The 27634-nt window shown below is 51.6% G+C and overlaps 1 protein-coding gene across 3 annotated transcripts in view; it reads right to left on the bottom strand.

Annotated features, from left to right (window-relative positions):
• VAV2 (vav guanine nucleotide exchange factor 2) overlaps positions 1-27634 on the bottom strand; it is a 147220-nt gene that overhangs the window by 91437 nt on the left and 28149 nt on the right. For 2 of the 3 annotated variants that reach the window (XM_054848697.1, XM_054848698.1), the window contains exon 2: positions 23720-23836. The exons of the other annotated variant lie outside the window; for it this stretch is intronic. In XM_054848697.1, coding sequence (XP_054704672.1) covers positions 23720-23836 — 117 coding nt within the window. The remainder of the gene's footprint in view (positions 1-23719; positions 23837-27634) is intronic. 3 annotated transcript variants of the gene reach the window in all.

Genomic DNA, 27634 nt, shown 5'->3' with positions numbered 1-27634 from the left:
GCCATGGAAAAAGAAAAAAGTTTGCAACTCAAAGCTTAACAAGGATGATTCACGCTTCCCTGCTACGAAGAGATGTCCCTGTTTGCCAAGTATTTCACCTTGGCTTGGCAAAGGACCATCAGCCAAAGGCACCTAAGTCACGTAAGCTCAGTCCACCTTGAAAGCTCTGGCACGGAGTAAGAGCAATATTTGGGTGTCCTGCTCAAAGAGGGGCCGAGAAATGGAAACTCCACATGGCTGCTTTATATATCTAACAGCTTTATATATTTAGCTGGCTGAGAAGGGAAACGTGCGGCTGTTGAGAACAATGATACCAGTTCCTGACACCGCGCCGGGTCCCAGGAGGGAGCTGTTTACAGGAAAAAGCCTTTGCCCAGCGAGCCCGGCCAGCCGGCGAGGAAGCGAGCAGACGGCCAACAGCCCACGGTGGGCACCGACACGCACCCCGGCCACGCGGCAGCTGGAAAACCACATCCCCGGACCTGGCAAGACCGTGGGAGCCCAGCCCAATTCAGCAAAGGCTTTAAAGCAGCGAGCCCCGATGACTTTGCAGGGCTGGCTCTTGGCACGAGCAGAGAGGACCTTCGCTGCAGCGCCGGGGCCAGGCGGGGTTGGGAATTGGGGACCCTGCGTCGCTCCGGAGCTGCTGGAGGAGCACCGGGGTGTCAGCAGCTCCAGCAGCGCTGCTGGCGTGAGATGACCCGAACTGCCGGAGCTTAACCAGGCCTGCAGCTCGAGCAGGAAAACAAGTTCCCCTGGCAGGAGGAAAGGCAGCGGCACGCCAGCATTTCTACAAATCCCAAACGTGCACACACGAGGTGTTCGGTGCCCGGCTCCCGTCACCCAGGTCACGCTCAGCACCGTGCACACAGCCGCACGCCGACTGATGGGCATACGGACGGACTTCTGGACTTCTGGCAGCACATTTGCTCACGTCCAAAGCTCATCTGCAGAGCGGCACGGGGAGGGGAAATCGCCTTGCAAAGGGGAAAGGAAGTGGAAAGGGAAAGGAAAACGTCTTTCACTCTCGTGAACAAAAAAAAGCCACAAACAATTCAGAACACACCACAACATCCAGCCTACAAACAGGGTTACGGCAAGCCTTGCTCAAGAGCCTGCTGTGAAGCGACAAAAGCCGCTTCATCCGGGTGCCGCAAACTCCCCGGCGCACGCAGGGTTATCGTGGTTTCCTCCTGGGATAACACTGCAGCCTCTTCACTCCTTCCCGAGCCCACCACGGGCCGGAACACCAGCCCCGAGGTCCATCCAAGCCAGCGCCGTGAGCGGCGAGGTGTGCAGCATCCTCGCATCGCCAGCGGAGCAGCGAGGGCAGGGGAGCAAAGTGCTCCAAGTAACGGCCCTACGGGCAGCTCGCAACCCGGAACGCTCCCACCAGGCACATCATCCGCGTGCTGTGGAAACAGAGCCGTGGCCAGGACCTGCAGTGAATTCATGCACGGAGAGCTCGTGTTTGGGGAATACGCTAATTTATGCCACACTTCAGCTCCGGGCTCTGAAAGCATCCGGGCAGCACGGAGCAACCTGCAAGCGGTGAGATACGACACTCACTGCTCGTCCTGCCTCCACAGCCAGGCCTCCAATGTCTGGCAAAGAGATCGATATGTGCAGTCCCTGCAGCCCAGCCTCACCCCGGTTTTACGGGTGCAGCGCTGCGTCGGGGGGGAGCTCTGGAAGCAGCGGTGGGAAATCGCAGAGCGCTGGAGGCTTTGCATCCCTTCTCTCTGCAGCCGCCGCTAACGAAGCCGGGTCACTTAACATGCAGGAACCTTATCGCCCTTAATTTAGCAGAGTGCAATATACCTAAACACACACTGGCAATTTATAGTATGTACATGACATGCTAGCACAAGCACGAGGAATTCGATGTAACACGCCCACGTGTGTGCAGAGCAGAGGAGAAAGTAAGGACGCTTCTCCCTGCAGCGCTAGTTGGTAGCTGGTATCACCCAGGTTCAGCCATGGAACAGGAGGACACATGCTAAGTTGCATTACTACTTTCTTTCAAGTCTAAATACTGATAAAATATTTAAAAAAATAATTTTTTTAAAAAATTTTTTTATTATTAAACTACAGCCCCCCAACGCTTGTTTGAATGAAGGAGAAACCGGGTCTGTGCAAAGTCTGGCAGAAGTGAAAAGGAGACGTTTTCCTTGTGATTGACAAGATAAAGCCTCCAAATGATTGACAGGACAAAAGACTTTTGTTTTCAGTTGATAGGCAATGCAGTAATTTTCTTTAAATGGCACCTTTTCTCCCCAAGTCTTTCAGGAAAAAGCACAAACTGCCAGACAAACCCCCGTACCGAGCTGCATCGATCCCCTGCCCGGGCGAGAAGGCTGAAGGGCGATTACCACCACATTTTCTACTGTCCGGAGCATGAAGAAGCCAAGTAAATGAATTAAATGCTTGAGAGCCAACCCTGCTCCCATAACAGACACAACCACTGTGCAAACGGGCGGCAGCAGCGTCGGGCGGCAGCAGGGAACATCAGGGAACATCACACAACCTCACGCTCTGGGTAATTCTGTTCTGATGAGCGCCCTTCCTGAAAGCAAATCCTATTGCATCCCGGCCTGCTTTCCTCTTTTCCCAAGCTCCCACCCTCACTAGCTTCCCTTCCCCAGCACAAATACAGTCAACGCCCATGCCGTGTACTACGGTGACAAATTTAAGGTCGGTTAGATGCACTCTGCCGATAGACATCTTGCAAGGAATCAGGTTTAGCCCTTCCAGAGGAGCCGGGCTGCTCCAGGAGACAGGCAGATGAGCTCCGTGAATCCCCAGGACATCACGGCACAACTCCGCCCGGTCATCTCGGCCACCGGCATCGCTCCGTCAGCATCTCTGGAGGTGACCAAGCCGCGGGCTTGCGTCAGCCCCAGAAACCACCCGCCTGCCTACACGGGTTACTTCCAGCACCGGGGGTTGTTGTATCCAGCGCGTTCCCAACGCACACGCGGCACACCAATCCTGCAAACGCTTGCATGGAGACGGCCGTGTGGAGGAAAGAAATTCGTCCCCCGTGGCGTAACTCTTCCCTTCATCAGCGATCTTTGCTCGCGCAGGGCGACGGCACGCTGTGAAATCAAAGGGCTGTTAAAAAGCGAGTGTCACCCCGTTTACGTGACCTTCCCGGCAGATGCCTGGCTGCAAGCGCCGTCCGAATAATTCATTTTGGGGGGGTGCGATGGCTGCACAGCGGGAGGGAAGGAGAGGGCGACCTGAGAGGGGTTTGCTGTTGCTGCTCCTCTCTGTGCAGCTCCCAGTGCTGGGTGGATCAGGTCTCAGAAAAAAGTAACCACGGATGAAACACCAGCACTGTTACAACAGCGAGAAGGATGCTTCGCTCTGTTGCGAGTGCATGAGGTCCAAATGCAAGTCATGCAAAGGACCAATCCTAGCGCAGCTAATCCACACATCCGCTGTTCACGCCACTATTTGTGTTATTCCCAAAGTCATTTCCCAGCGAAGCAAAGTGCAAATAGAAGCAACTTGGAGCATCTGCCCTGTGCCTCTGCAAAAGCCTCCCCGAGTTCAGCTGGATGGACAAAGATGACGGAGGAGACGGGACAGACCCATTGGACTCTCAGAAGCCAAACTTGACCATCACAACAAATATATACGTGCAGAAAATATACACGTGCAGGTCTGTCACAAAAATCACTGTATCCCACAGAGCCCATTTTACTGAGTCACCATCCAGATTGACCCCGACAAGAAGCAGAAAACATCTTGATTTGCCGGCAGCTAAAACCCAGCAAGCCAGAGGTAGGAACTGCACGATCAGCTTTCTGTGACACAATCACAGCTGCATCCCAGATACAGTCTGCTTTTTAAAAGTAATAGTAATAACCCACACATGAAAAGAACAGAAACATTATGCTTTGCCTATGAATAATGACTTAGGACACCAGGAAAAAAACCCAACCAACGCGCATGTTAAATGACACGGCTGTGAGACCATCTCGCATCTGTTATCTGTCGGTGTCGCTTCTCATTTCTCTGGCTTTCCCGAGAAGTTCATACATATTTAAAAAGGCCAATAGCTCCATTACTCCTCACTTCTTATAATATCGGAAGATTCGAGTCCATAAGGGAGAGAAAGGAAGAGAAAGCACCACGGGGAAAAAACCATCACCGTAGTACTACAACACTATTTACCCCTAATCCTGTGTGTAAAGTGGTTTGTACTCGGGCGGGGGGCTGCCGAGCTGGGTGTAGAGATGAAGGTGGCTCGGAGCAGGCACAAGGCTCAGACTTTGGCGCAGCGTGGCCAGCACAGACCTGCTCTCCGTGTCCTCCTTGTTCTCCCAGCAGAATCGGGCTGGAAAACTATTAATTATGAACCAGAGCTGGTGTGCTCCCTTCACAGCAATGGCGATGGAGGAAAGATATCCCAGCCCGCTCTGCTGGTTTGGGTTTGCTCTGCCAGTATGGATGCAACCAGAACGGTGGGCAGCACTGGTGACTTTGCAAGTGTGTTGGGTTTTTGGGTGGGTTTAGCTTCTTTTCTTTTTTGCTTTCTTTGAGAAGTGTGTCTGTCCCCCCCACCCCACCCCTTTTTTTTTTTTTTTTTGAAAGAGTAATGGAAAAAAAAAATATTAAAGCTTCAGTTTGTGGCTGAGAAAAGAGCAGGCACTGAGTAACTTCCCCTGTGAAGTCAGAGCTGTAACGGCTTCGTGATCACGCTTACCCTCCGGGAGGGCTTGACTACACTCTCAAATCCTGAAACCAGTGCAAAGAAACCCAAGGCCAGCAGAAATCTCACGCTCAGACTTTGATCCAACAGTAAGCATTCTATCACCGTTCCAAAGACGGCTAAGGCGCCCAAAGCCAGCTCCGGGGGCAGATGAAGCAGCCTGGGCACAGCTCTGCCTCTCTGCTGGCGCTCCTGCCTGCTGCTGAGAGCAGGATGGGGCTGAAGGTATCCTCGGTACTGAGCCGAGGCAACGGCACTCCTCGGAAAAAGCAACCGGCAGCAGGGCTGGAGGGACCGTGCCGGGGAGCAAACACGTCCCCATCGAAACACCATCCGGAGCACCACAGACACGCTGCCTGCATCAGCCCATCACCACTGACAACTATTTTTACAGAGAGCTCACTGTATTATTTTCTTCCTGCCCACACTGTCACGATCCGGTTCTGTGAAAACCTGGTGTTTCTGTATGTTTTCACCATTAAAAATTGGAGGGGGGGGGGGGGGGTGCCTGTGAAATTACTGAAATGCCTCACAGGTTACTATTCAAAATAAAATACCCAGCAACGACCCCAGCCAGGGTGTGCACTGCTTTCGTGACGTACAGAAGCCCAAATCCTGCTGATGACCCGCGCCTAACGAGAAGTCAGTAAGGGAAGAGGGAGCAGACGGCACGTGCAGCCCGCAGCCAGCGCAGCCCCAGCGCTTCCCCGGGTCCAGCCTCCCCCCCCCGACCACCCCGCTCTTGGCCCAGCCTCCAGCTCCGCAGCCTTCCCCAGCCGTCAGCCCAGCAGTCCGTACCCTCGATCACCAGCTCTTCTGCCTCATATTTCGATGCAGGAACCACAAAGCTTCAAAGCACAGTAACTAAAATATTAGAGCAATAAATATTTGTATAGTTATATAAATCTTCACATAAATATTTTGGTCACAACCTGCACTGATTACTTTTTTCCTCCCTTCTTGCTTCACTTTGACAATATTGATGTGACAATATTTTCATGCCTTACAGGAATATTTTCTCCTCCCAGAAGGAAACGGATGGAGAAAGTCAGCCCCAGCCGTGAGCATGCCGACAGCCACACCACGAGTACAGACTTCTTCCAAAGGCTGAAGAAGGACAAATTTCACGTGACTCCATTGTAATATTAATCTTATTTTATTTCCTTGATTTTGGGACAGATTCAGTGAGACTTGCTGGAAGGTAAAGACGCTCTCCACGAGGTTACGCGCGGGCACGTGCGTGAGCAGCAGTGCACAATTGGGATCTGTCCGAACGTTTCTACAACGCCATTACTATAAAGCTCTACTCCTGACCGGGGCTGACGATTACTGTAATCCACAGCTCCTCTCCCAGCCCCTCGAAGCACACTTGCTAGCGCCCAAAGGGGGACTTGCAGATGACAAGTACCCAAGTCATCAACCCCAGTTCGCACTGGAAATCTTGCGTATAAACCTCGCTCTTGGGGCTTCTGCAAGACGGCGCGGGTTGTACAAAAGGACACGGTTTGAGGACACCCCCAAGCTTGTGACGCTGAAAATCACGGGAGTAAATGGTACTACCCACCCGCTCATGGCCACTGTCCTGCGGGACAGAGGGAGCTCCTCTGTGGAGCTTCGTCCTTCATGCAGATGCAAGATGACAAAAGCCGTACATCGTCGTGGCAAAGGCAACGCTGCAGAGGAGCTCCCATCAGATCCACCTTCAGACCAAGCAGCAGGAATGAAAGCAAAGCAGGACCACTGCTACAGCGAGGCGAGCCCGGCTGCAGCATTTCTAGCACACAGGGAGGCACGCAAATTTAATTTATCAGGGTCAACTCTTTTTTGATCAGGGACAAGCCAGCTGGAGCAGGAGGGGACCAAAACACTGATTCCACATTAATTTTAAAGCCGTTCAAAAAGTTACTGCTCCGCACTCTTCTGCGCCCACACGCGGCACGTGCGGCTCTTTGCTCACTGCTACGCTTCAGCGGCTCTTCTGTCTTTAGCAGCTGGGGTCCTAACACTGCTAACCGGGATTTAATTTGCTCTTGCTAATATTTTATCCGTGGTATTAGGTCATGTTTCCCTTTCCACTTGAAAGGCATCGCCAGCTTATTGGCAGCAGTGAAATTAATAGAGAAATCATTAGAAAGCATAAGGCTAGGGCCGTGCAAATCACACACCACAGAAGATTATTTCCAAACAATAAAATTAATTGGTGTCATCAGCCACTAGCAGAAACACAGAGAGAGTTCGCATTAAAAAACATAGAGGATTATTGACAGCCCGTGCCTCCTCATACATAAAACATTTGATGGCATAATTTTATTTTATTATTTTCTATGCATGAAGGCTTTCCCCGCATGGAGTTGCAGAGGAGAGTTGAACCAGACAGCAAGACGCATCTGGGACGGCGATACCACGGCGATACCCCCCCGTCTCGCGCACACGAGGTAGCTACAAATCACCCAAAGACCCGGTGGATTTGGGCACGTGGCTCGAGGCAGCATTAACCGCGCCGATTTTCAGAGGACACACGCTCAAGACCTTTTGCAAGTCGAGCTCTACAAAGATGGGCTGTCTGGACCCAAATGCACTGGTTTCTTTTGGACACCTGGGACACAAGGACTTGCCTGTTGCAGGCACTTCCAGGGAGCAAATCCCACAGCAAACTACTCATCCCCTGCACAACCCGCGTTCAGCTCCCAGACCCCGAAGCAAACGCCCTCCTGATCCCCCAAGGTTCAGGTCTGGGTTCACAAGCATCTTCCCGGGCTCTCGCAGCACACCGGGCTCCAGCCCCTTGGTGACCCACGCAAGCAGAGCGGCGGATTTTGGCCCTGGCTGTAGTATTTTCCCCCCGATATTCAAAAACGGCTGCAAACCAGCAAAGCCCATACACTTGAGAGAGGCAGGCGAGCTCATCATCTGAGCAAAGCAAATACTAAAGTGCTACCATCACCTTGGCGGCAAAAAAAAAAAAAAAAAAAAGAGAGAACTATTAATTCCAAGTCTCAAGAAGGCATGTATGAATTTGTTTTGTTTCGGAAGAAAAAGAATAAATAGTAGCTTCAAGTCCGGATAACATTTATTCACATGCTTCACTTTGAAGTTCAGCCCCTGTCAACCTCACGTGGTGTGTGCACACACTAAATCTCCTTGAGAAGAGATCTCTCCAAAACCACAGCCCTGAGCAAGGAAAGGAAGAAAGGAAACTGTTCAAACCCAGGTATTAATGAAGCAAAATAAACCTCGGCACCAGGGGCATTATCGCTGTTCCTCCAAAATACAAAGGAGAATTTAAATGGTTTTATTATTGCACTTCCCCCAGATGGTGCAGACCTGTAGAGAGATTCTCTTAGGTTCAGGGAACTGAGTTTCGTGGCAGGACAAGCAAAACAAGAAGAGCCCAGTTAATCCCCAAGACAAATCCCCATTCACTTGGTTCCTGCCATAAAGAGGGATTTCTCTATACTGCCATTTCTTCCTGACATCATCCGGATGCGTTTCCACACTTGCGTGAATACCTGGAGAGCTTTAGGCAGGGAAACGGGCAGGAGCAGAGACACATCGACAGGCAGAAACACGCTGGGGCTGGTGGGGATGCATCCACACGCACGGCAAAGCCTTGAAAAGCACCATTACATCCAACATCCCCGCGGGCAAACTCCTTCCCAGCCCCACGTAGTAGGAGCTACCTTACTGAGACGTGAGCCTGTCTCCCTAAGTAACTCTGGTGTCAACGCTTTCTGCACCCAGGCTCAGCCCCTGAACCCCAAATTTCAGGTCAGGCTCCAAATTGCACGGGGTGAAAAAACCTTTATGCACTTTGCAAACGTTTCGGTGCAGGTTTGCTCAGCGCATGCCAAGGAGCAGAACAGCAAACAGCCCTGCCTTCTCCAAACAGAAGCACCGCAAGGGTCATGCTGCAGAGAGCCGTCATTCAGCTCCCTCCTTTCCCCCCGCCTCAAAGCAGGGAATATTTTTTTTCCAAAATACTAAGTGCACCACGGATAATCATTGGTATCAAAAATCCTCTTCCACCTGCTGTACTGCCCAGAACGCAAACACACGGGAAAGGAAAGTTGCCCTCTACAGATCCTGCATCTCTTACCTCTCTCCGTGAATCCTCTAACTGGCTTTACGAAACACGGGGGTAAACCAGGATGCTAAATTACACCCTGATACCCTTAATGAACGCTACTGGGTAATGTCTCTTATCTGACCTTTCTTTTAGTTAGGTCACTCGTATTTATAGTCACGCTTCATTTTTCCTGAAGTGGGCCCTTGTTATGGCATTTACTCCTTTATGTTTCAGAAGAGAATAGGTAAAAATGGATTTAATGGAGCTAGAAATAGAATGGAGCAAAACCACAAAAATCTAAAGACTTGCTTGTCCTTCAGACAGCTAACACGAACAGGAACTTGCTGCGACTAATTTTAATCGATCGTTACCTCTTTACAAGCTCTTCTGTGACAAGACAGAGCTGGAGAAGCATCTGGGAAGAGCAAAGTGCCTCAAGCTACGTGGTTTTTGGCTGTTTGACGCTCTTGTAACACACGATGCAAACAGAAGCGCCTGTTGCAGCTCGTGGTGTGACTTCACAGAACCCAACAGCTCCGGGGACCGGCACAGCAAAGCTCTGCTTTCGAAAAGCTGTCTCCAGCAACACCACCGGCCAGCCCAAGCGGCTGCATCTCCCTTCACCCGCTTCCAGGGCGTTCGGCACTGCCCTTTCCTGGCATTTCGAAGGTCCCTGCCACTGTGAAAACAAGAAGCCCACAGCTGAGTATCCCCGGTGGCAGACCGGGATGGTGCGTCCATCCCGTACATGTCCATCCATCCCTGGTGTGTCCCCAGCCAGTTTCTCCTCAGTCCAGGGCAGGTTTTCTTAACCTTCCCTTGCCTTTCGAATTCCCCCCCTATCGAGATTAAAACTGATTAGCTGCCAAAACAGCTGACAAGGTGGTGGAGGTTCAGGCTCTATTGCTCCTCTGAAGGACAACTGCTCTTCTGTGAGCCATTGACCAAGAGGCGGCACATTAGGAGAAGCGGGGGCGTGCCAAGCTCTCCTGCAAGGGACAATTAAACCCTTTTATGTGGCAGAAAACGGGGGGCCGTGGAGATGGAAGAGGTGCCCACAGCCCTGGTGAGCCCCAAGGCATCTGCAGACGGAGGCTGGGGCACCCCTCTGCCCGGTGCCCTGCCAAGGAACGCAGAGGACTGGGCTGTCATCGCGCCACGACTCCGTCCTCTCCAGCCCAGCCTGGCCACCAGTCCCGGTCCCACGCAGGGGCTGACAGCCACACCAACGGTGATGCAGAGCTGTCGGGATGAATTTTGGTTGCCCGCTGGTTCAGTTCCTCTGACAAAGCCAACTGGGATCCAGCCAAATGCCTCTGCAGCCCGTAGTCTGTCCTGCGGGGAGAATTCCTGGGAGGTTTTATGATAAAGGAGGAGACTTCACGGTAGCCAAAACCACCAGTGCTTCGGGCGAGCCCAGTCCCCAGGTCCCTTGCTGCAGGGAGCACAACCCACACGCAGCCCCCGGGGACAACCCCCTCTCCAACCCATCCCTGCTCCCCTCTCCAGGACCGGCCGCTCCAGCTCCCACGCTGCAAACGGAGGGGCGAGGAAAACCCTGACAGAAGCAACCTGTAATTTCACAGCACGAGTCTGCTGCGTGGACCTACGGCAAGGGCTCTGGAATCAGGAGACGGTCCAAAGCTGCCCAGTCTCTAACGTTATGAAGAAAACCTCCTCTTTAGCATTTTTCTTAAAGCCTCAGTCCCAGGAACCTTGCAATTACTTGCTAACTGAGCTTTCAGTTGTATTTTTCAAGTTTTTAGCCCCTCATAACTGCAGAAAAAGCACGAAGCATTACTCAAATGCTCCCGACTCACTTAAAAAAAAAAAAAAAAAAAAGCCTCTGGAAACACCCCTGTAGTGTTGCTGTTTTTCAAAGAAACATCCCGCTTTGAGAGCACACATGCCGTGCACCCTGAATTCTGCAACAGATGACGGCACCGGCAGAGCCTGCTGCAAGCCCGTGCACCCAGCCAGGGAGCAGAAGGTCCAGGCAGAGCCAGCAAGCCCCTTCCTCAAGGGACAGTTCTTGGGAGAAAGCGAAGGACGTGACCACATACAGGCAAAAAAGCACCACAAACACCCCGTTTCAAGCGGGGTTCAGAGCTTGACCTCCCCAAAACCCTCAGCCCCACAACCCTCCTGCAAGCCCTTCCCTGAGCCACCAGCTGAGCTTTGCTCTCAGAGCCTGGCACCCGCAGCCATCCCTGGCTGTCCCAGTTTACCCAGTAAGCTTCGATGCCTGAACGGCTGCACCGAGGCAGGGATGTCTGCATGGCCAAAAGGCCACCCCAAAAAATTACATCTGGCAGCTCGTCAGGAGAAACAGCACTGTGAAAACACACACCAGCGGGACCTCGGCAGACAAGTGTTAACCCTTCATCCTCACCCACTTCCCTCATCTTCCCTTCTTCACCTCCCGTTGGCATTTATGACTCCAACCAACGCGATAACTTGCGTGTCCCAGTGTGCCCGGGAAGGGTGGAGGAGAAGTTTTGATCCAAGGACGGGCTGAATGCGGCCGGTGCTAATGGCGAGACTGCAGCGAGGGGAAATTTCATCAATGCACAAATGGAATTTGCCAAGAGGCATTTTAAGAGTCGATTCTTCACACTCCAGTAATTAGAACAATATTATGAAAGAAGGCAAGGGGGCGGGCGGGAGGCAGCACACACACTGGGACTTGGCTGATGGAGGAAACGGGCTGAGCGAGCAAGCAGAGTCAAGTGAGGCCTCGAGGCAAGAGCCCTTCACGTGGTTCCCTGCAGGCTGGATTTAAACCAAAAGTTTATCCACTTCCCAACTGAAGATTTTTCTATGCATGCATGTTTTTAAGTAAAATTTGGAATTTAGATCCAATATGGGCTAATGACCCTGACCCAACTTCCTTCTTTGCCTCAAAAATACCACCAAGGTCAATGAGGTTTTTCCTTTCCAGGCCAATACATTCAATTCAAGGTCCTGCTACAGACTCTCCTAGTGAGTAATAAATCTTTGTGCACGATTTAAGACATCATAAAAGTCTTATCCCATTAGCACTCGGTCCCAAAAATCAAATTCCTGCAGAGGAGCTGTCATCTAGGTCTACAAAAATCAGAACACCCCAAATGTTGCATTAGCTGAAAATGCTTAAAATGAGCTTCCCATCCAGCACCTCCTATAATGGGATCAAACATCCCAGGTGAAAAGCGGAACAAAACCAAACGGACCTGCATGCTGGTGGATCCATCTCTAGATCTCCAGCAGCCTCTCCGGGGAACTGGTGGACTCGATTTGCTGCTGCTCTCCAGCATCCCACGTTGGTGTGCCCACACGCAGAGCCCTCGCAGCCAGCTTCGCCGTGTTACGTCCAGGAGCCAGAAAATTCATTTTTGAAGAAAAATTAATTTGCTGTGCAAATCTAGCTTCTGTAAAGACAGCCTGGGAGCAGAACTGATGTGTGGGGTTCAAGATATGCTGATGCCGTACAATGGTTATTCATATCTGCTGAAAGTGGGACTCAGCCCGTTCAGTTCACATCTGCAATGAACTGTGATCTCAGCTCCGCTTCTGGAGCACAGAGGTCCTTTTGATAAATCTCTATGTACAGGGACTAAAGCACTATTTCCGCATGAAAGAAATATATACAATTTTTTTCAATAATCTTTACAGTCCACTGGCTTGGAAGACCGAGTTTCTCCTTCCCATCAGAGAGCTGTTGCACCTCATCAGACTCAGGTACGTCGCTGGGACAGCGGTCAGCAATGCTCCGGAGCCGGCTGTCTCACACCCCGGCTCTCCAAGCACTTCTTTTAAATTAGCCCTCCAGCACCACCTCGGTTGCTTTGTCTTTTGCACGTGCCCAGAGGAGAGCAGGGTGCCACAGGAACCCCCCCCGATATCACACCCAGCGCTTGCACACAAAATCCTCCCAGGACGCCCAGCTCTGTTAATTAGCGCATGCTCGTAGCACCACCACAGACAGGTCTGTGTATGGAGGAAAGTCTTTGTAGAGTTTTCTCAAGGAAAAAAAATGAGCAAAGCTTTTGTCGAACCTCCACTTCTGCGTCGGTTCTCCCCAGATATATATATATATATTTTAAGTTAGGTGCCCAAAACCAAGAGAGAGATAGAAGAGTATGTCTGCACGAGAGCTGTCGCTCTGCGTATAAGTGACATCCATTGCATCTTCAAGGACTGTGCAATGCAAGTATCTGCACAACTGTCTCCCTACCCGTATCGGTAATTAACTGTCTTCAACGAGATGACTCTTAAAGCACGTGGGATAGCAGCAGGCCAGGGCACAGGACTGCTAGGTCTGTCACTGCTCCATTGCCACTGTTCTGCGGGGCCGGGACAAACCGCTGCTCCGCAGGCCGTGCCTGCGCCCACTCTTCAGACCACACGGAACCCATATATCGTATAAGTTGTCCTCACTGCTCCGTCACATTCGGGTTTTGGCCTGTGGCAGGGCAACTGGGCATCGCACAACAACTTTGAGTTCCTTCACGCAGATGGACGCTCCAGAGCTGCCCGAAGTCGGCGTGACCTTGGAGGTGGCAAATGGGAGAGGTGAAGAGCTGAAATAAGCTCCCACGTGGCAGGAGTTGCAGAGAAGGTGCTTTTCATCAGTAGCTGGCATCAACGTTAAGGCAAAAAGACGAAGCCTTGCCCTAGGATGGGAAACACCATCATCCCAAGCCGCAGAACACGCAAACTGCTGGCTCCGATTTCCGCGTTACTTCCAACCCATTTGCACGTCGCTCCTTCCCCTGAAGTATTAACCACCTTTTTCAAAACTTAAGTAACAGGCTGTGAAATCCCCACCATCTGTTAGCCAGGGAGAAATCTCCACCACAGCTAAATCAGCCTCTCCCACACAAGCCTTACTCATTAGTAAGAACGACTGCAAACATTTACCAAGTCCACACTGGCTCAGAAATTCCTAAAATTACAAACAAGAGGCCCGGGATAGGAAACCTTGACAAATGGCACTAAGTGCAGCGTGCCCACATCATTAGCTTTACCCAGGGTGCGTTAAGGCTGCTTTCTTGCTACCATGATTATGCTTTAATACATAATTAGTAAGAAGAGAACAATGTCGAAGAGGAGAACGTCTCGCTTACGTGCGCACCACTAAGACGGAGAGGGTAAATGAACTAGCTGTGCCGTCACCATCTGAGGCTCGTTAACTGGAGCAGCCAGGCACCGGGGGCAGCGAGCGCTGCTGTCCCACCGCGGGCACGGCCAAGGGCTGCACGGCCACGCTTGCCACAGTCGCCCCATCTCCCCTCCTGCACCAGGTCTGGAGCCAGGCAAGGAAAGGTCTGCAAGAGCTGGAACGTACAAAGGTATCCTTCCCCAAGAGAGACGCTCAGGCTTTTCCAAATGGGAATGGATATTTAAGGTAATTACACCCTTACAGACGGTTTTCAGATGTCTTGGTCATCCTGACCTCACCTGTGATGCTTAGAGAGAAGCTTTTGTAAAACCTGTTCAAAGCAAATTGTTCCCTCCCAGCAGCGCAGCTGCAGCCCAGCCCTCTGGTCCCGTGTCACCGCCGGGCTCCCTCCCCCCCCCCCCCCCCCCCCGGCTGCGGACAGACGGACGGACAGACCTAACGCCCTGCAGCTCCGGGATACTTCTCACCGAGTTCTCCAGCCCTTTCTCTCTCTCATGTGTGTGTGTGCACAGCAACACCCAGCCCGCAGCGGGCAGGTGGGAGGAATCTCCAAGTTTCAGGGAGTTTCTGAAGGAATATTTCATTTCTGAAGGACAAGGAAAAGAGAACCGCCCTAATCTGGAAGCCCTCCAAGAACAAACAAGCAGCCCATTCTGACAGCCAGCGGAACAAAATAGTCTGAGATGTTTCCCCCCCTCCTTTAACTTTCCCCCATGAAGAAGCGTGGGAGGGAGACGAGAAGCCTCCCCATCGTGCCTGGGCGAGGGCAGCCCCGGCTTCTGAAGCTGTCCCCGCGGGTGGACAGGACCGGCCGGTCACAGCCCCAGCGACCCGAAGTCTCTCCAAACACAGGAGACTCACGGGAAACCGGGACTGGGTGAGAGGTGGGGGGTGCAAACAGCAAACCTCCCCGAAACCACGCTCTGCCGAGACACTCAGGTTTCAACACTTTTTTTTTTTTTTTTTTTTGTGTGCACTGCTTATTTGCTGTGAAACATTAACATTTCTCCCCCAGTACGTGACTGTCCAAATGCAAAGTATGGACCGAGCAGGAGCACGGCGGGGCCCCAGGCTCACCGACCACAGCCCGTCTCCCTCCCAGCACCCCGGTCCTGGCCCCTCTCCTGGGACGCGCTGCAGGAGGGGTACGGGACCCCCAGGCTCCTCTTGGCATCGGGGTGTTTGTGTCCACGTGCGATATTTCAGTGTGCAAACTTGTACCGACTCCCCTCTGCCCCAAGAGGAATCACGGTTTCCTACAGAAGGTTTTTTCCACCCCTGTTTTTCTTTCCGGTGAAGATGCTGTGCAGAATGACCCTGAGTACTGGGGTTCACGCGGTTCAGCCGTGCCGGTATTTTCAGGCTGACAGCTTCGCGCTTTGCCCATTCTACTCAACCGCGGTTACACCCACACATTAATCTGGTTACAAATAATAATTAACATTTCTTGAAACAAAGTGTTTGGCCTTGGGACAGTATCATCATCAGACACTGCAGTTCCAAGAGGCTGAGAAATCTGCAGAAGATTTTAATGAAGAAATAGAAGAGCTCATTATAAAATAAAAAAAAGCCTTTTATTCCAAGACTGCCTTACGTGATATTACCTGGGATGCGTTTCCTTTTTTTCCCAAAGCACACGCACACTGAACAGATACGCTCAAGTGACGGCAGATGCACTAACTGAGCACCACGACATACAAAGACTGGCTTTTCCTGTTGACATCTTTCAGTCACAATGATGCTCACTGTTATCATTCTCTCAAACGCCTGATGACATAATAAAGGAAAAACATCTCGAGGGGTTCAAATGAAACCAGGCATTTTTCAAACAATAGGCAAAAACTGTAGAGTCACCCAAAAGAGCCTGGCTTCCTCCTCCTCCTCTCTTTGGAGACACGAACTTGTAAATGTTTTACCACTCACAGGTTTTTCAAGGAAAAGAAAAAAATAAATCCTTCCCTCCCCAACCTAGTCTAAAATCACCACAAGGACAGCTCAGACAAATCAAGAAGGTAAAGGAAAATCAATTTCCTACACATTAAGAATATACATTTATCCATGTCCTGATCAATACCTCGGATTCCTTGCATGTTAAAACAATTCAATCACTATTTAAGGCCCAGCAGCAGAATTCTCCCATCCAGACTATGGGAGTTACAAAAGATCCTGCCTATACTCGTTTGATCTGAAACATAATACCCCTGAATGTGACCCCTTGGAAAAATACTGGGGAAAGCAGCCAAGAGAAAAAAGAAAAAAAAAAACAAAACCAAAAACACAAAGCTTCCCAGAATGAACATTTCTGGCTCTTTCAGTTCCACTGAGAAGCTGCACATCTATAAACAGCCCAGATTTGTAAGTAGGGGAGAGAGGAAGGGGAAAAAGCAGAGAGAATTTGCCACGGCGCAGCTAAAAGCTCCTGCTGCAGCGATACCAAAGGGCCACCAGCACCGGTGCCCGGCTCCTGCTCTTGCTCCAGCCCAGCAGCCGGCTGCCGGGGCATCGCGTTTTCACCCGCTCTGTTTGGCCACTGGGCTCCCGAGCACACGGATGGTGCAAGCCTCACAATCCCACGTGCGTGTGCCAAAGACCTTACAGCGCCTCTCCTCCACGCTCCCAGAAATCAGCTTCGCAAAGCTGCTCTGTCTCCCGCTGCGGGGTTTACTCGTGCTGGTCCTCACCTGCTCCGCGATGCACAAAGCCGAGCTTCTCCCGTGGGAAGGCTCAAGGGGTGCCCGGCCAACCCAAAGCCGAACGTTGCTCCGGGCCAAGGAACCGCGGGAACGGGTCTGACGCTGCAAAGCATTTCTTGGCAGAGAACCCAGCCCTGATAACGACAGACCTTGGGCTAACGGGGGTGTCTGCTTTCAGCCACGCAGCAACATCTCACCAGCCCCAATCCCGAGCAGAAGACGACACCTGCAAGCACAGACTCTCCTCCCGCGGCACCGGCGGGAGCCCAGCGTGCCCCTCTCATTTCGGCCGGCGGGACCGGAGGTGACACCAGGGCCACAGCTTGGTGGTTCAGCTTCCAGCGACCCTGCCTGGGCTGGTAAAGCCCAGCTGTTTCAGAGAGGGGCGCAACGAAAGACTAACTTCATTTTATCAGCAACTTGTTGCCCATGCCTGATTTAAGGCTGTGGTGCTGCTACTGGCCCCCCGAAGAACGCAAAATAACGCCAGCGTGGCCCTGCCAACGTTAACTGCGAGAGGCGGGTAGGAAGACTCACAGTCCACCAGATACTTCAGGGCAACACTCACAGCAGAACTGGGAGAAATTCCCAGGATCGGTGCCTAAAAACGTACGTTACTGGAGGTGCGGCAGCACCCACCGCATCTCTCAGGGCAAACGCCGCCCGGTAACCGTCCTGTGTGCAGCACGGCGCTACGCGGCAGAAAACGCTGTCTGGTACACGCTTGACTAGCCGCAGAACGGTGCGATGTGTTTGCCCTGTGTTTTAGGGAAGTTCGGCGTCAGGGTTTCCTGTACATACTTTTAGCGTTCCGGCTGAAAACATCTGCTGGACACACTGCACCTGCTAACGCGGCCCCCCCACGAACCGCAGCCGACGTCCTCGTGGTGCCCAGGAGCAGGAGGATGGGAGGAAGGTCCCTTCATCACCCCGCGTCCGACAGCGTCACCTGGGGCTCACGCGCACCACGGGAGGGTCGTGGGCAATACGGAGCGCAGGACGGATGGAGCGTGAGACAACCAGCCCCCAAAGCCAAATGAAGCATCAAGATGGCAAAGGGGGGGGTGGAAATAAACCCACCCCACGCTGTTCCACGTCTGCTTTTGCCATTTGTAGCGTTCATCTCAACATCCAAGCCTCTAGTACGATTCCAGCAAGGCCATTTAAAACACGGGTGGCCAAACACCGGCTGACCCAACGCCAGCTAGGCGACGTGCCAGCCAGCACGGCCGGGACCAAACATCACCCGCAGCTCCTGCGAGCAACAGGGGAGAGTTAATCATCAACCGGCAGGCGATGAGGTCCCTGCACAGGCATGCCACGACCTGCAGCAGCAGGGCTGCCTTCCCCACGCTCTCACGCGCTTCCCGGAGCTGGGGCTTCTCCCTCGAGCGAGGACCTGCAGCACCCACGGGCACCTGGCAAAACCCCGCGGGCGGCATTGAAGTTGCACGTGAATTTTCAGCTCGTTGGCAAAGCGCTTCGGTCGCTCCTGGAAAGCGCAGCGGTGGTCCATAAAGCACAAAATTGCCCTGGAGGAGCTGTGCTGCTCTGCACAGGCACACGGAGGGCAGCGCAAGGGACGGCGTGGGCTCGGGGTGCACCCACGGCTGCTTTTGCGGTGGGGACGTCACGGCAAGCACCGGGCAGGCAAGGGGTTAAGCGAGTTCCTGGTTTCTTGTATGCAATGACACACACAACTCTCCTTGCAGGCCAGTTACTCTACTGCTCTCTCGGGAATTTAAAAAAAAAAAAAAAAAAATACACACGCCCTTCTTTTAGAGAATTCTTCTCACTTCCCACCCCACCCGCTGCACGCACTGTGCGAGTTACACAGCAATTGGAAATGTTTTCATCTGCCATAGGATCCCTTTCCTGCCACACACCCAAGCACCACGCCAGCGGCCATCTGAGTAACTGGCACAGAGGAGCACAACAAGGGAAGGTCTGTCCCGCTGCCCCGTCCTCCGGGGCTTTTCCAAATAACCCGGAGGCGAGGCGCAGCCGCCGGCACTGCACGCCCGGGGATGGGATGGGATGCTGTGCTCGGCTGCCTGTAGCACTGCCAAACGCTCCTCTCCTCTCCCGGCCGCTATCGCTTCATGCACTTGGCGGTGCAGACAGAAAAACGCACCGCTTTTAATCTGTTCTTGGCTACAAGAGGTCAAAAAAACCCCAAAAAGGCAAGAATAGAAAGAGAGCTGCTCCCACCGCCAGCGGGTGGGACGGCCGGCGTTGGGCTGGCTTTGTTACAGCACCAAAACGCAGCCATTTACCTGAAAGCCTTGTGATTTTCAACTACCTATATTATTTCATATAAATCCCCCCCTTATTCATATAAACCCCCCCTCTCACACGCCCAAACTATATTAGAAAGGCACCCTTTAAAATACCGCTGCAGGGACACTGACTTGTACGTGAAGTTAGAGATGATGGAGGGAGGGGAATTCTCAGCAGAGAAACAGAGAGCATCACAAGCCACCAACTCTCAGTTATTAATCCCGTAAATAATTCTGACAACGCTCCCCACCTTCCTCTCTGAAACCAAGCAGAAAACTCAGTTTTCTGACTCTCTGGCAAGGAGGGGGGGGGTGTGCGTGTCAGAGGGACGGGGAAACGATGGCAGGCGAGCCCCCTCGCAGCTCTCCCAGCACCCCGGCGTCGATGGCCGGCGAGGTGGGACCCCTCGTTTTGCAGATTCTCCAACCACAGGGTGCTTGCTGGTGATGAAGCTGGGCACAAACCTGCAACAGCGTCTGGTGAGGACAGCCCGGATCCCCTCAGGGCTTCCCAAGAGTGCTCCACGCTGGCTCATCGGCATGGTGAAGGGGACGCCTTTACACCAAAAATTAACCTGAAGACGAAATGCTTTACAGAGGGCACCCATCACCTGAACTCTGACGGTACCAGCACATCCTCTCTTTGCAGCTCCCCGTCCTCCCCCACCAGCAAGGCGGCTCTTGCTGCAGCTGCTGGAGCGTGCCGTGCTCAGGGCCACCCTCCCCAGCAGTTCAGACATGCAAGACAAGCCATGTACAAGTCCTCCGTCAGCCACCCATGAGGCACGTGTGCCGGTGAACCTTGGTGGACTCAATTAATCAAGAGGGAGGGATTGATCCAGACCCCCCTCCTCTGAGCCCAGCTCGAGCTGCGAGGTCGGTGCAGTTCTCACCACCCTCTGGACCAGAACCAACAGAGTGAAAAACACTACTTTAATCTCAGTATCAATATCTCCTCATTTTTCAGCTGACCTGTGAGCCGCTTCCCTTTTTCATTTTTAGAACAGCATCATTTGGTATCCGTGGGTCAGGGTAGGAAAGACCCCTATCTTGCAAAAAGGCTTTTTCGAACAGTGCAGGAACTTCAAAAGAAAGTCAAGACAATTAAATACATGTCAGGAGAGCAGAGAGGAGTGGGAGGCTAATAAATGGCATGCCTCACAGGTTTATGAATATTTGAACTATATTTCTCAAAAAAAAAAAAATAGTACGTTACTGCAAGTCATTGAAAATGAGTAACTCCCTTTAATGAAGCTTGCTACCATCATGCTGACTAATAGCGATAAAGAGTTTAATCCATATTTATGTACATTTTATCTCATTACAGTTGGTGCCAATAAATTAGCAAGTCCAATAAGAGTTACATTTTATACCATCACCGCTATTAAATGTGCAGGAAGCACTGTGCAACAGTACACCGTATATGAACCCTACCTTTTATTTTATTTCTTTTTCAGGAGCCAGGCTGTCCCAGCAAAGACTGCACAGCACCCCTGCAGAGGACCCCAGTGCTCACTCCTGCAAGATCAGACCCTAATTAGGGACGAGGCAATATTAACAGGGGTTTGCTTCCTGCACACTGCGCTGCTTCTGCATCCTGCAGCGGAGACCCAGCCACGGGGAAACGCTTCTGCAAAATGCACTAGTGATTACAGCTAGCTTTTGAGCCATTTTAAAGGGGTAAGATTAAAAAAAAGAAAAAAAAATTAAGAGCCAACTTGTAGAAAATAACGTAACGATATATTCTTTTAAGGTGTCCTAAAGGTGCACAGCCAGAAACGCAGGCGGTCAGCATCTCAGGTCACTTTTGGAAACCTCCGTCACGAAACACAGCGTGTCCCTCGTCACAGCGGGATTGCTTAACAGCTGGACATTGGGGAAAAAACCTGGCTGCGAGCAATTTAAACCGGCCTTTCGACTCCCTTGGGTAAGTGGGAAACACTGCAACCGCGATTACAAGAAACATGACGCATCTATTTGGCAAACGCCCGCGCTTGCCCATTACCCGGCATCCCACGGAGGCAGAGATGGAGCTTTTCAGCTCCACAGGGATTTCGGCCGGAGAAGCCCACATGGTTCACGATCCCGTTTCACCAGCTGTTACCCCAGTGACAGTAAGGAAGCAGGAACTTCCCAAGCTTAAGACTTAAGGAATTAGCAAAACCAGGGATAAAAGCCCCCGTTCCCGGACTCGAGCAGCCCCTGACCACACTCGCTCCTTTGGAGGAGGCTCCGTCGATCCTTCGGCAGCTCCTCCTTGCTGAAGCCCTGGCTCAGGAGCCAAAGGGAGCCATGGAAAACTCTCTCAGAGTAACAGCTGCTCAAGGCACGGCCGAGGGATGCGATTGTTCTTCCTCTCCAAAAGCACCACTGTCTTTCTTACACTAAGAAACCCTGAAGGACCCTGCAGATTCCAAAGGACAAGTCCTTTACGTGTAAGTCGGCACCACATAAACGCAAGCCCCTGCCTTTCTACTCAGTAATTACACCGCAGCAAACCCAAATGCTATTAGTAATTGCCTGCTCGCTGGCCCTCTGGTTTAGAGGAGAGAAATAACTACTTAAGTGGCATCCAGAAAGGAAACACCCAACACCACTCCACCAAGGTTTCTATGTAATTAAATACACAGACTCTCACTGTGCTCACTTCAGAAAAGTCTCCTACACGGCGTAAGTGTCTTGTGACCAAAAAACGCTATTGATCTAAGTAATGAATAGCTCCAGGAAAAATTTTTTGTGTGTGAAGTCTGTGTTTGGGCAGTGGGAACGTGGATTAGAGACTCCTTTTGCTCTCGCTGTGACTCAGAACGGAAAGGCGCTTTGGTCAACAGCGAATTTTTCCCCGTTTATTTGCTTTGCCACTGTTGAACGTAGATCTGAGGATAACGTGGGAATGAAAGGTGGCAAAGACAATGGGGTTGTTTTGACAGGCTTCCAGAGGGATTTAGGGTGGTGCAGACCTAACAGCCGATACCCCCACCAAACTGATGAAAAACTGCATTGGGAAAAAGATCAGCAAGGTTTTTGTGTAAAGAATCTACGCCTCCCAAATTGTTGTTTGAAGATGATGATGCGCATGAAAATAAGCAAGATGCAGGCAATTTCCCAGAAGCTTGTGCAAAGTTTCTTTTTCAAAGTCTCCTAAAAAACTAAATCGTCATGGGGTAAGAGGGAATGGCAAATCATCTCCCCTTCCCAAGTCACAAACCTGAACGTCCCCCCAAAAAGCGAACAGGAGGAGGAAGAGCTGTTCCCTAACCAGACCAAAGAGGACCCTGACTGCGTTGAGCTCACACGCTCCAGCAGCGTCTAAACGCCGGGCTCTATTAACAGGCATCGCAGGCAATTTGAAACAGCACAAAGCAAGAGACAATGTGACGATAAAGCAGCGTTTTAATTAGCAGTGGTTCTTTCCCCAGCCCAAAAGGTTCCTTCTGTGCATTCATATTCCCAGAACAACAAAAGCCTTCTTGTATTTCATAAATCAAAAAACTCATAAAACAAGCCCCTGCAATTGTGCATTCCAGATAATGGTCCAGAAATAAATTAGGCAATAAATATCAAATAATATATCCCCATCAGCAGTAAAAATATACTCTTTGGATAATCAGAAGATGCCTTCCAGCGGCTTATGCCTAGTACCTCGAAATAGGTAAAACAATAGAGCGCTTTAATAAATCTTTTAACACCTTTTCCGCTGAAGAATATAGCGATTGTCCTGCGTAATAGCTTCCCTGAGCCCAGTATCCATCAGAGTAACAGCACAGCCCGCTGCTGTTCATGTCAAAAGCGAGGGTATCAGAACAACAGCCACTTGTCAAAATCACGTCGGATTTTCCTCCCTCGCAGCTGGGTCTCGTCCAGCATTCGCTGCCACCCATCAATTACAGCAAAACACAAAAACGCGCTCCCTCCTCTCCCGTCACAGGCGACACATGGCACAAACACAGCCAGCACCTAGGAACTGATGGGAGGAAAAAAAACCCACCTCCAAACAGAGTTTTCAGAAACACTTAGGGGACTAACTTCACCCTGGCGTGAAATTTCCTGACCGCCTGAAATTCACTGGCCACATTACAAAACCGATGGCCATTTTGGTAAAGCTGCTTTGCTCACAGCCACGCACAGAGGGAGGCAGCAGCTGCGGGGGGAAGGATGGCGCGAGGTCTGCACCCACACCGGGACAAAACCAGAAGCACTTGCGGACGAAGGGTCCTGGCCACAGAGTTGGGGCAACCCTGGCTCCAGGCTTGCACTGACGTGTAACGCTGCTATAGGGAAACGCGCTGCGGGGCTCCCGGGGTTCAATCCCTCCGGCCGGTTTACGCAGAGCGGGGATGATGCTTAACGCTGGTTTGAACCCGCTGTGCTCGTGGGCAGCTCGTGGGCACGGAGGCGGCGCGGCTTCGCCCCAGGCACCCGGCGAGGCAGCTGGAAGAAGACCCAGAGCCCTGACCCCAGCGCCTCAGCCTCTTCCGACAGCCCTTATGAACAATATTGTGATTTCCCCCGAAAAAAAGACATTTTCCATGTACTTCAGAGACTGATCTCAGAGGCTTTGTAATTTAAAGCAGAAAGCTTGAAGGCTTGATCTCCCTTTGCTCAGGACACAGCGGAGCCAACCCCAGATACGCAGGCTAACGGGGGGCAGGTGCCCGGTGCACGGGTGAAGGGTGCAGAAGCTGCTAAGAAAACCAGAAAGCCTTTGTATTTTCATCCAAAACCAGCAGCACAAGACCGGAGAACCGCCGGGCGCCAGCAGCGCCAGAACCATCGCTTCTCGCGAGTAACTCTTACCTTTCCAAAATCCCGTACATCAAAGAGGTCAAAGGGATCAAACAGATCGCTGTTTCTTAACCCAAATTTGTCGTGACACACTTTTAGGAAGGTTCGGATGTTCTTCAAACAGAGAAACTGGGGGAAACAAAAAAGGGAGGGAAAAAGTGAGCAAAACAGGCACAAATTTTAACTGAGATTTACTGAGTTAAATTCACATGCGAGACGAGTTCACAGGGACTCAGAAACTCGCGCTGAAAAGCCACGCGTGAGTTTATTTGCTGTTCCTGAAGATGTCAGACTCCCGGTGCCCTGCGAGGACTCCTGTGTTCTCAGCTGCGCACCAGAAACAAACGCCTTTTTGAAAAACAAGTTTCACATAAGGTAACATTGCAGAAGGGCTGGAAAACTCAAGCCAGGACGTTTCCCTTTCAAGGTCAAAGCCAAATATAAATTACAGCTGATGTTCTACAGAAGCCCAGTGTTGAACTTTTAACCGTTTCCAGCATGCTCCCATTAGGTTCCTTACAGAAAAGGCACACGTTAGAGCAATTATTGTACATATTGCTGTACATCCGCACGCACACGCACACCTCAGACGATTAGGACAGTGAAAATTAGGGTATTTTTGCTTTGGGGTCCGAAATAATTGACAAGTTATTCAAGTACCGTTTGCTCCCTTACCCTCGCACCTCCCAGATGCCGCGGGCACCACGAACACCAACAGACCCACGAAACATCAGCCGGCCACGTCCAGCCCGTTCCCAGCAGGCAGCTCCCAGACCTGAGGCTCAGCCACGGAAGCCGCTCCTGACCCAGCTCAGATCCCGTCCCCAAAAGCAGGGCAATCCCTGGGACTGCTTCCACAAAGCTTTGCTCATCTTTAATCTCAGCCCATGTGAGGAGGCAGAAATCTCGCCCCTCTAGGGACCACCCTCGGTTATTCAGACAGCTCAACTGGCAGAGCAACGTTATGTTTCTCTTTCAAGAAAATCCTGACTCTGACTACAGCAGTAATTGGTCGTCTGTTTGTGAGCATTGGGGATTTTGAAGTCTGGGGACTCCAGACGGTCTCGCTCCAATGGTGACGCCTGGCAGCACAGGGGCTGAGATGAGAAGAATAAAAATCTGCTTCATTTTTGCAGCTGCATCACCTACGTCTTTCACCAGGACGGACTGACTCTGCTGAGCAAGCCAATTCGTTTCACTTCTTTCTGCAACCTCATGTTATTCCACAAAAAACCTTCAATTTATTGCTGTATTTTTAAACAGCTCTTCTTTTTTTTCAGCAAATTCCTCACAAATACACGATTGACACATTTGTTACAGAAATCAACCCATTAAAGGGGTGAATCAGCCCCACGTGATGAACGGGCACGGGATGCAAACCGCCCTTGGGTGGGTTTGCACGGAGCCGGTCAGCGTGGTTTTGTCACACGACGCTATCTCTGCTCCCCAAGTTGCCATCAAACCAACACCATGCAAAAACACGTCTTGAAAACTTCTCCGAGAGTTCAAAGCAAAATATAGCTTAATTTTCTTTTAATTAAAGAATCAGAGCAGAGTCTTTGGGGCCATCGTATCTCCACAGACACGACCGCGACGCAGCTCGTCGGTATCATCGCACTTGGGATTATTTATGAGGGTTGCGGCAATGGATTAGCAAGACTTCCTCATTAACAACAGGCTGATTCACCTACACACAAAAAAGAAATAACCTTTTACCCTTCTCCCCCATTCCAGCCCCCTCCACGCGGAGCTGCCAAGCGACAGTGGAGCTCCCCCAGCACAGGACATTCCCATCACATCAGCAGAGCCTTCTCGTTAGACAAGCAAGTGCTGGAGGCAGAAATTGAAAACAATTCTGGTTTTCTAGGGCATTCCTCTAGCTGACATAAACACTGCAGTAAATATAATCCGTCTAGACTGAGAGGTTTTTTTGGAATTGCTTTACAACCTCTCTTGCCGATACAGGTTATTTCATAACTTCATCTTCTGGGTCTCTGCAAGAATTTACACCCTGGGCAAACCGGTTGCTTGCAGCAGGGGCGTGTTTTCTGTTGCATTGCAATCTCGTTGACTTCAAATTTCTAGCGCACGTTTATTTTAAAGCCGTTTAAGCCTCCCGTTTTGAAAGTTAATGACACGGGCTATAGCCATAATTACACACAGCGAGAGGCAAGCTTCCTCCCCAGAACTGCCCTGCCTGTCTGCGGCGTTTGCTCCCCACCTCCCGCTCGTCCCAAGGCTGGGGCGGCGACAAAGGGTGACGGGCTCAATAAAATGGACTTTCACAGCACCCACGTTCAGCCAAGCGAAAGACACCCGACGGGTGTGAAAACCCGAACCCTCTGCACGATGCCTTTGTGGTTCAAATTCCTGAAAAGCTCAAAGTTCACACGATGTCGTTTCTGAAGGATCGCAGAGAGATCACACATCCGAGCAGATGAATGCCTCGTCCTGACAGCGTTTCTAACAGGGAGCAAGCCCTGGCTCCACCACGGCTTTACGTCGGGCTGAGCCACCCCCATCTCAGCTTGGCCCCGGTGAGAAAGGACAGGGCCAGCCGCGCCGTTCGACGTCAGCTGCATCCAACTGTCTGTGCTCATCCAATTCAAATCTGGAAGCCGTTTCACCACCAGCTGCTAAATGAGCACAAGGCGCCCACAGCAACGCCGTTGCCCTTCCCGCAGCTCCAGGTGATGACCGCAAAAAGCCACCAGGCACTGCCACCACGCAGCCAGCAGTCACCGAGTGCAGGCAGATGACAAGCATCAAGGAAGAATCCAATAATTTATTTAAATGAGTTGCTGAAAAAGCTTGATGTAAAACACAATAAACCAACGCAGCAGCACCATGGTCCTACTCCACCAGCGAGGAGCCGGCAGCAGAGCAAGACCACCACGTTGCTCACAAGTAAAGCCACGGCTTGGCATGACAACCGTAGGCAGGTTTTAGCCCCACTCCTCGTGCACAAGAAGTCGGGGGGGGTACAATGCGCATGTGGGTGTTAGCGGCACAGTTTACTCCTGCGCTATTTCACCAATCTGCAAAATACCTTCTTGTGCTTTTGCTCACAGGCATTTCGAGGCTGGTTTGCTGTTGATGGAAGATCACGAATTGTTGGCTTGATAGTGTTACTCAACGGCCACACATTAAAATTAGCTACAATTGAATATGAGCTGTGCCGAGGCCGTTTTATTTACCAGTCAATCACATCTTTGGACAAGTAAACACTCCACAGGAGAAAGAGAGAAAAATCAATGTTCTCCACGCGACTCATTCACCACCTGCCAGGCCCAAAATCAATGGTGTCATTTATACGCTTCGAGCGACACCAGCACCAAAGCAAGGTCCTGTGTATCTCCTTCGGTGCGAGGGCCAGCGGGAGCCCAAGCACTGCACATCCCGAGTCCTGCCAGCACCCTCCTCCACACCCAGAACAACCTTGGTACCCACCAGCCATCGCTTCTGGGGATAGACACCACCAGCAACCAGGATGCAGTTCTGGAAAAACACCCCAGAGACCACGGCACCTCCCGCCGTACCACCGGCCAGGCTCCGAAAGCGGCCACGGCACAAGTCCTCGGTGTGGGGAGAGCTGCCCGGGCACCGCAAAGCCCATCCGAGGTGCTTTGGAGATGGAAGCTATCAAGCGAGGAGGCAACAGGGGCAGGGATGGGACTGTATCGCAGGGAGCAAGAAAGTCATCTGGTGAAACAAAGTACCATGAAGCCTGCCAACAGACGAGCAAAGTCTGTGGTCAGCTCTGACCTGATCCTCTCAGGGTTGCAAGGAGCCAGCGCTACAGAGAGGCAGCGGCGACAGCCCAGCTCCTGCCGTCAGCACGGCAGAAGGGCCCCACCACCTGCGCTCGCTGAGTTTCGGAACGACATCACTTATTTTTAAACGCCGTGCAACGCCGTAAGGCCAACA

This window comes from Grus americana, chromosome 20, assembly GCF_028858705.1.
Source record: "Grus americana isolate bGruAme1 chromosome 20, bGruAme1.mat, whole genome shotgun sequence".
Classification (NCBI taxonomy): Eukaryota; Metazoa; Chordata; class Aves; order Gruiformes; family Gruidae; genus Grus; species Grus americana.
This window is presented reverse-complemented; position numbering and strand designations above follow the sequence as displayed.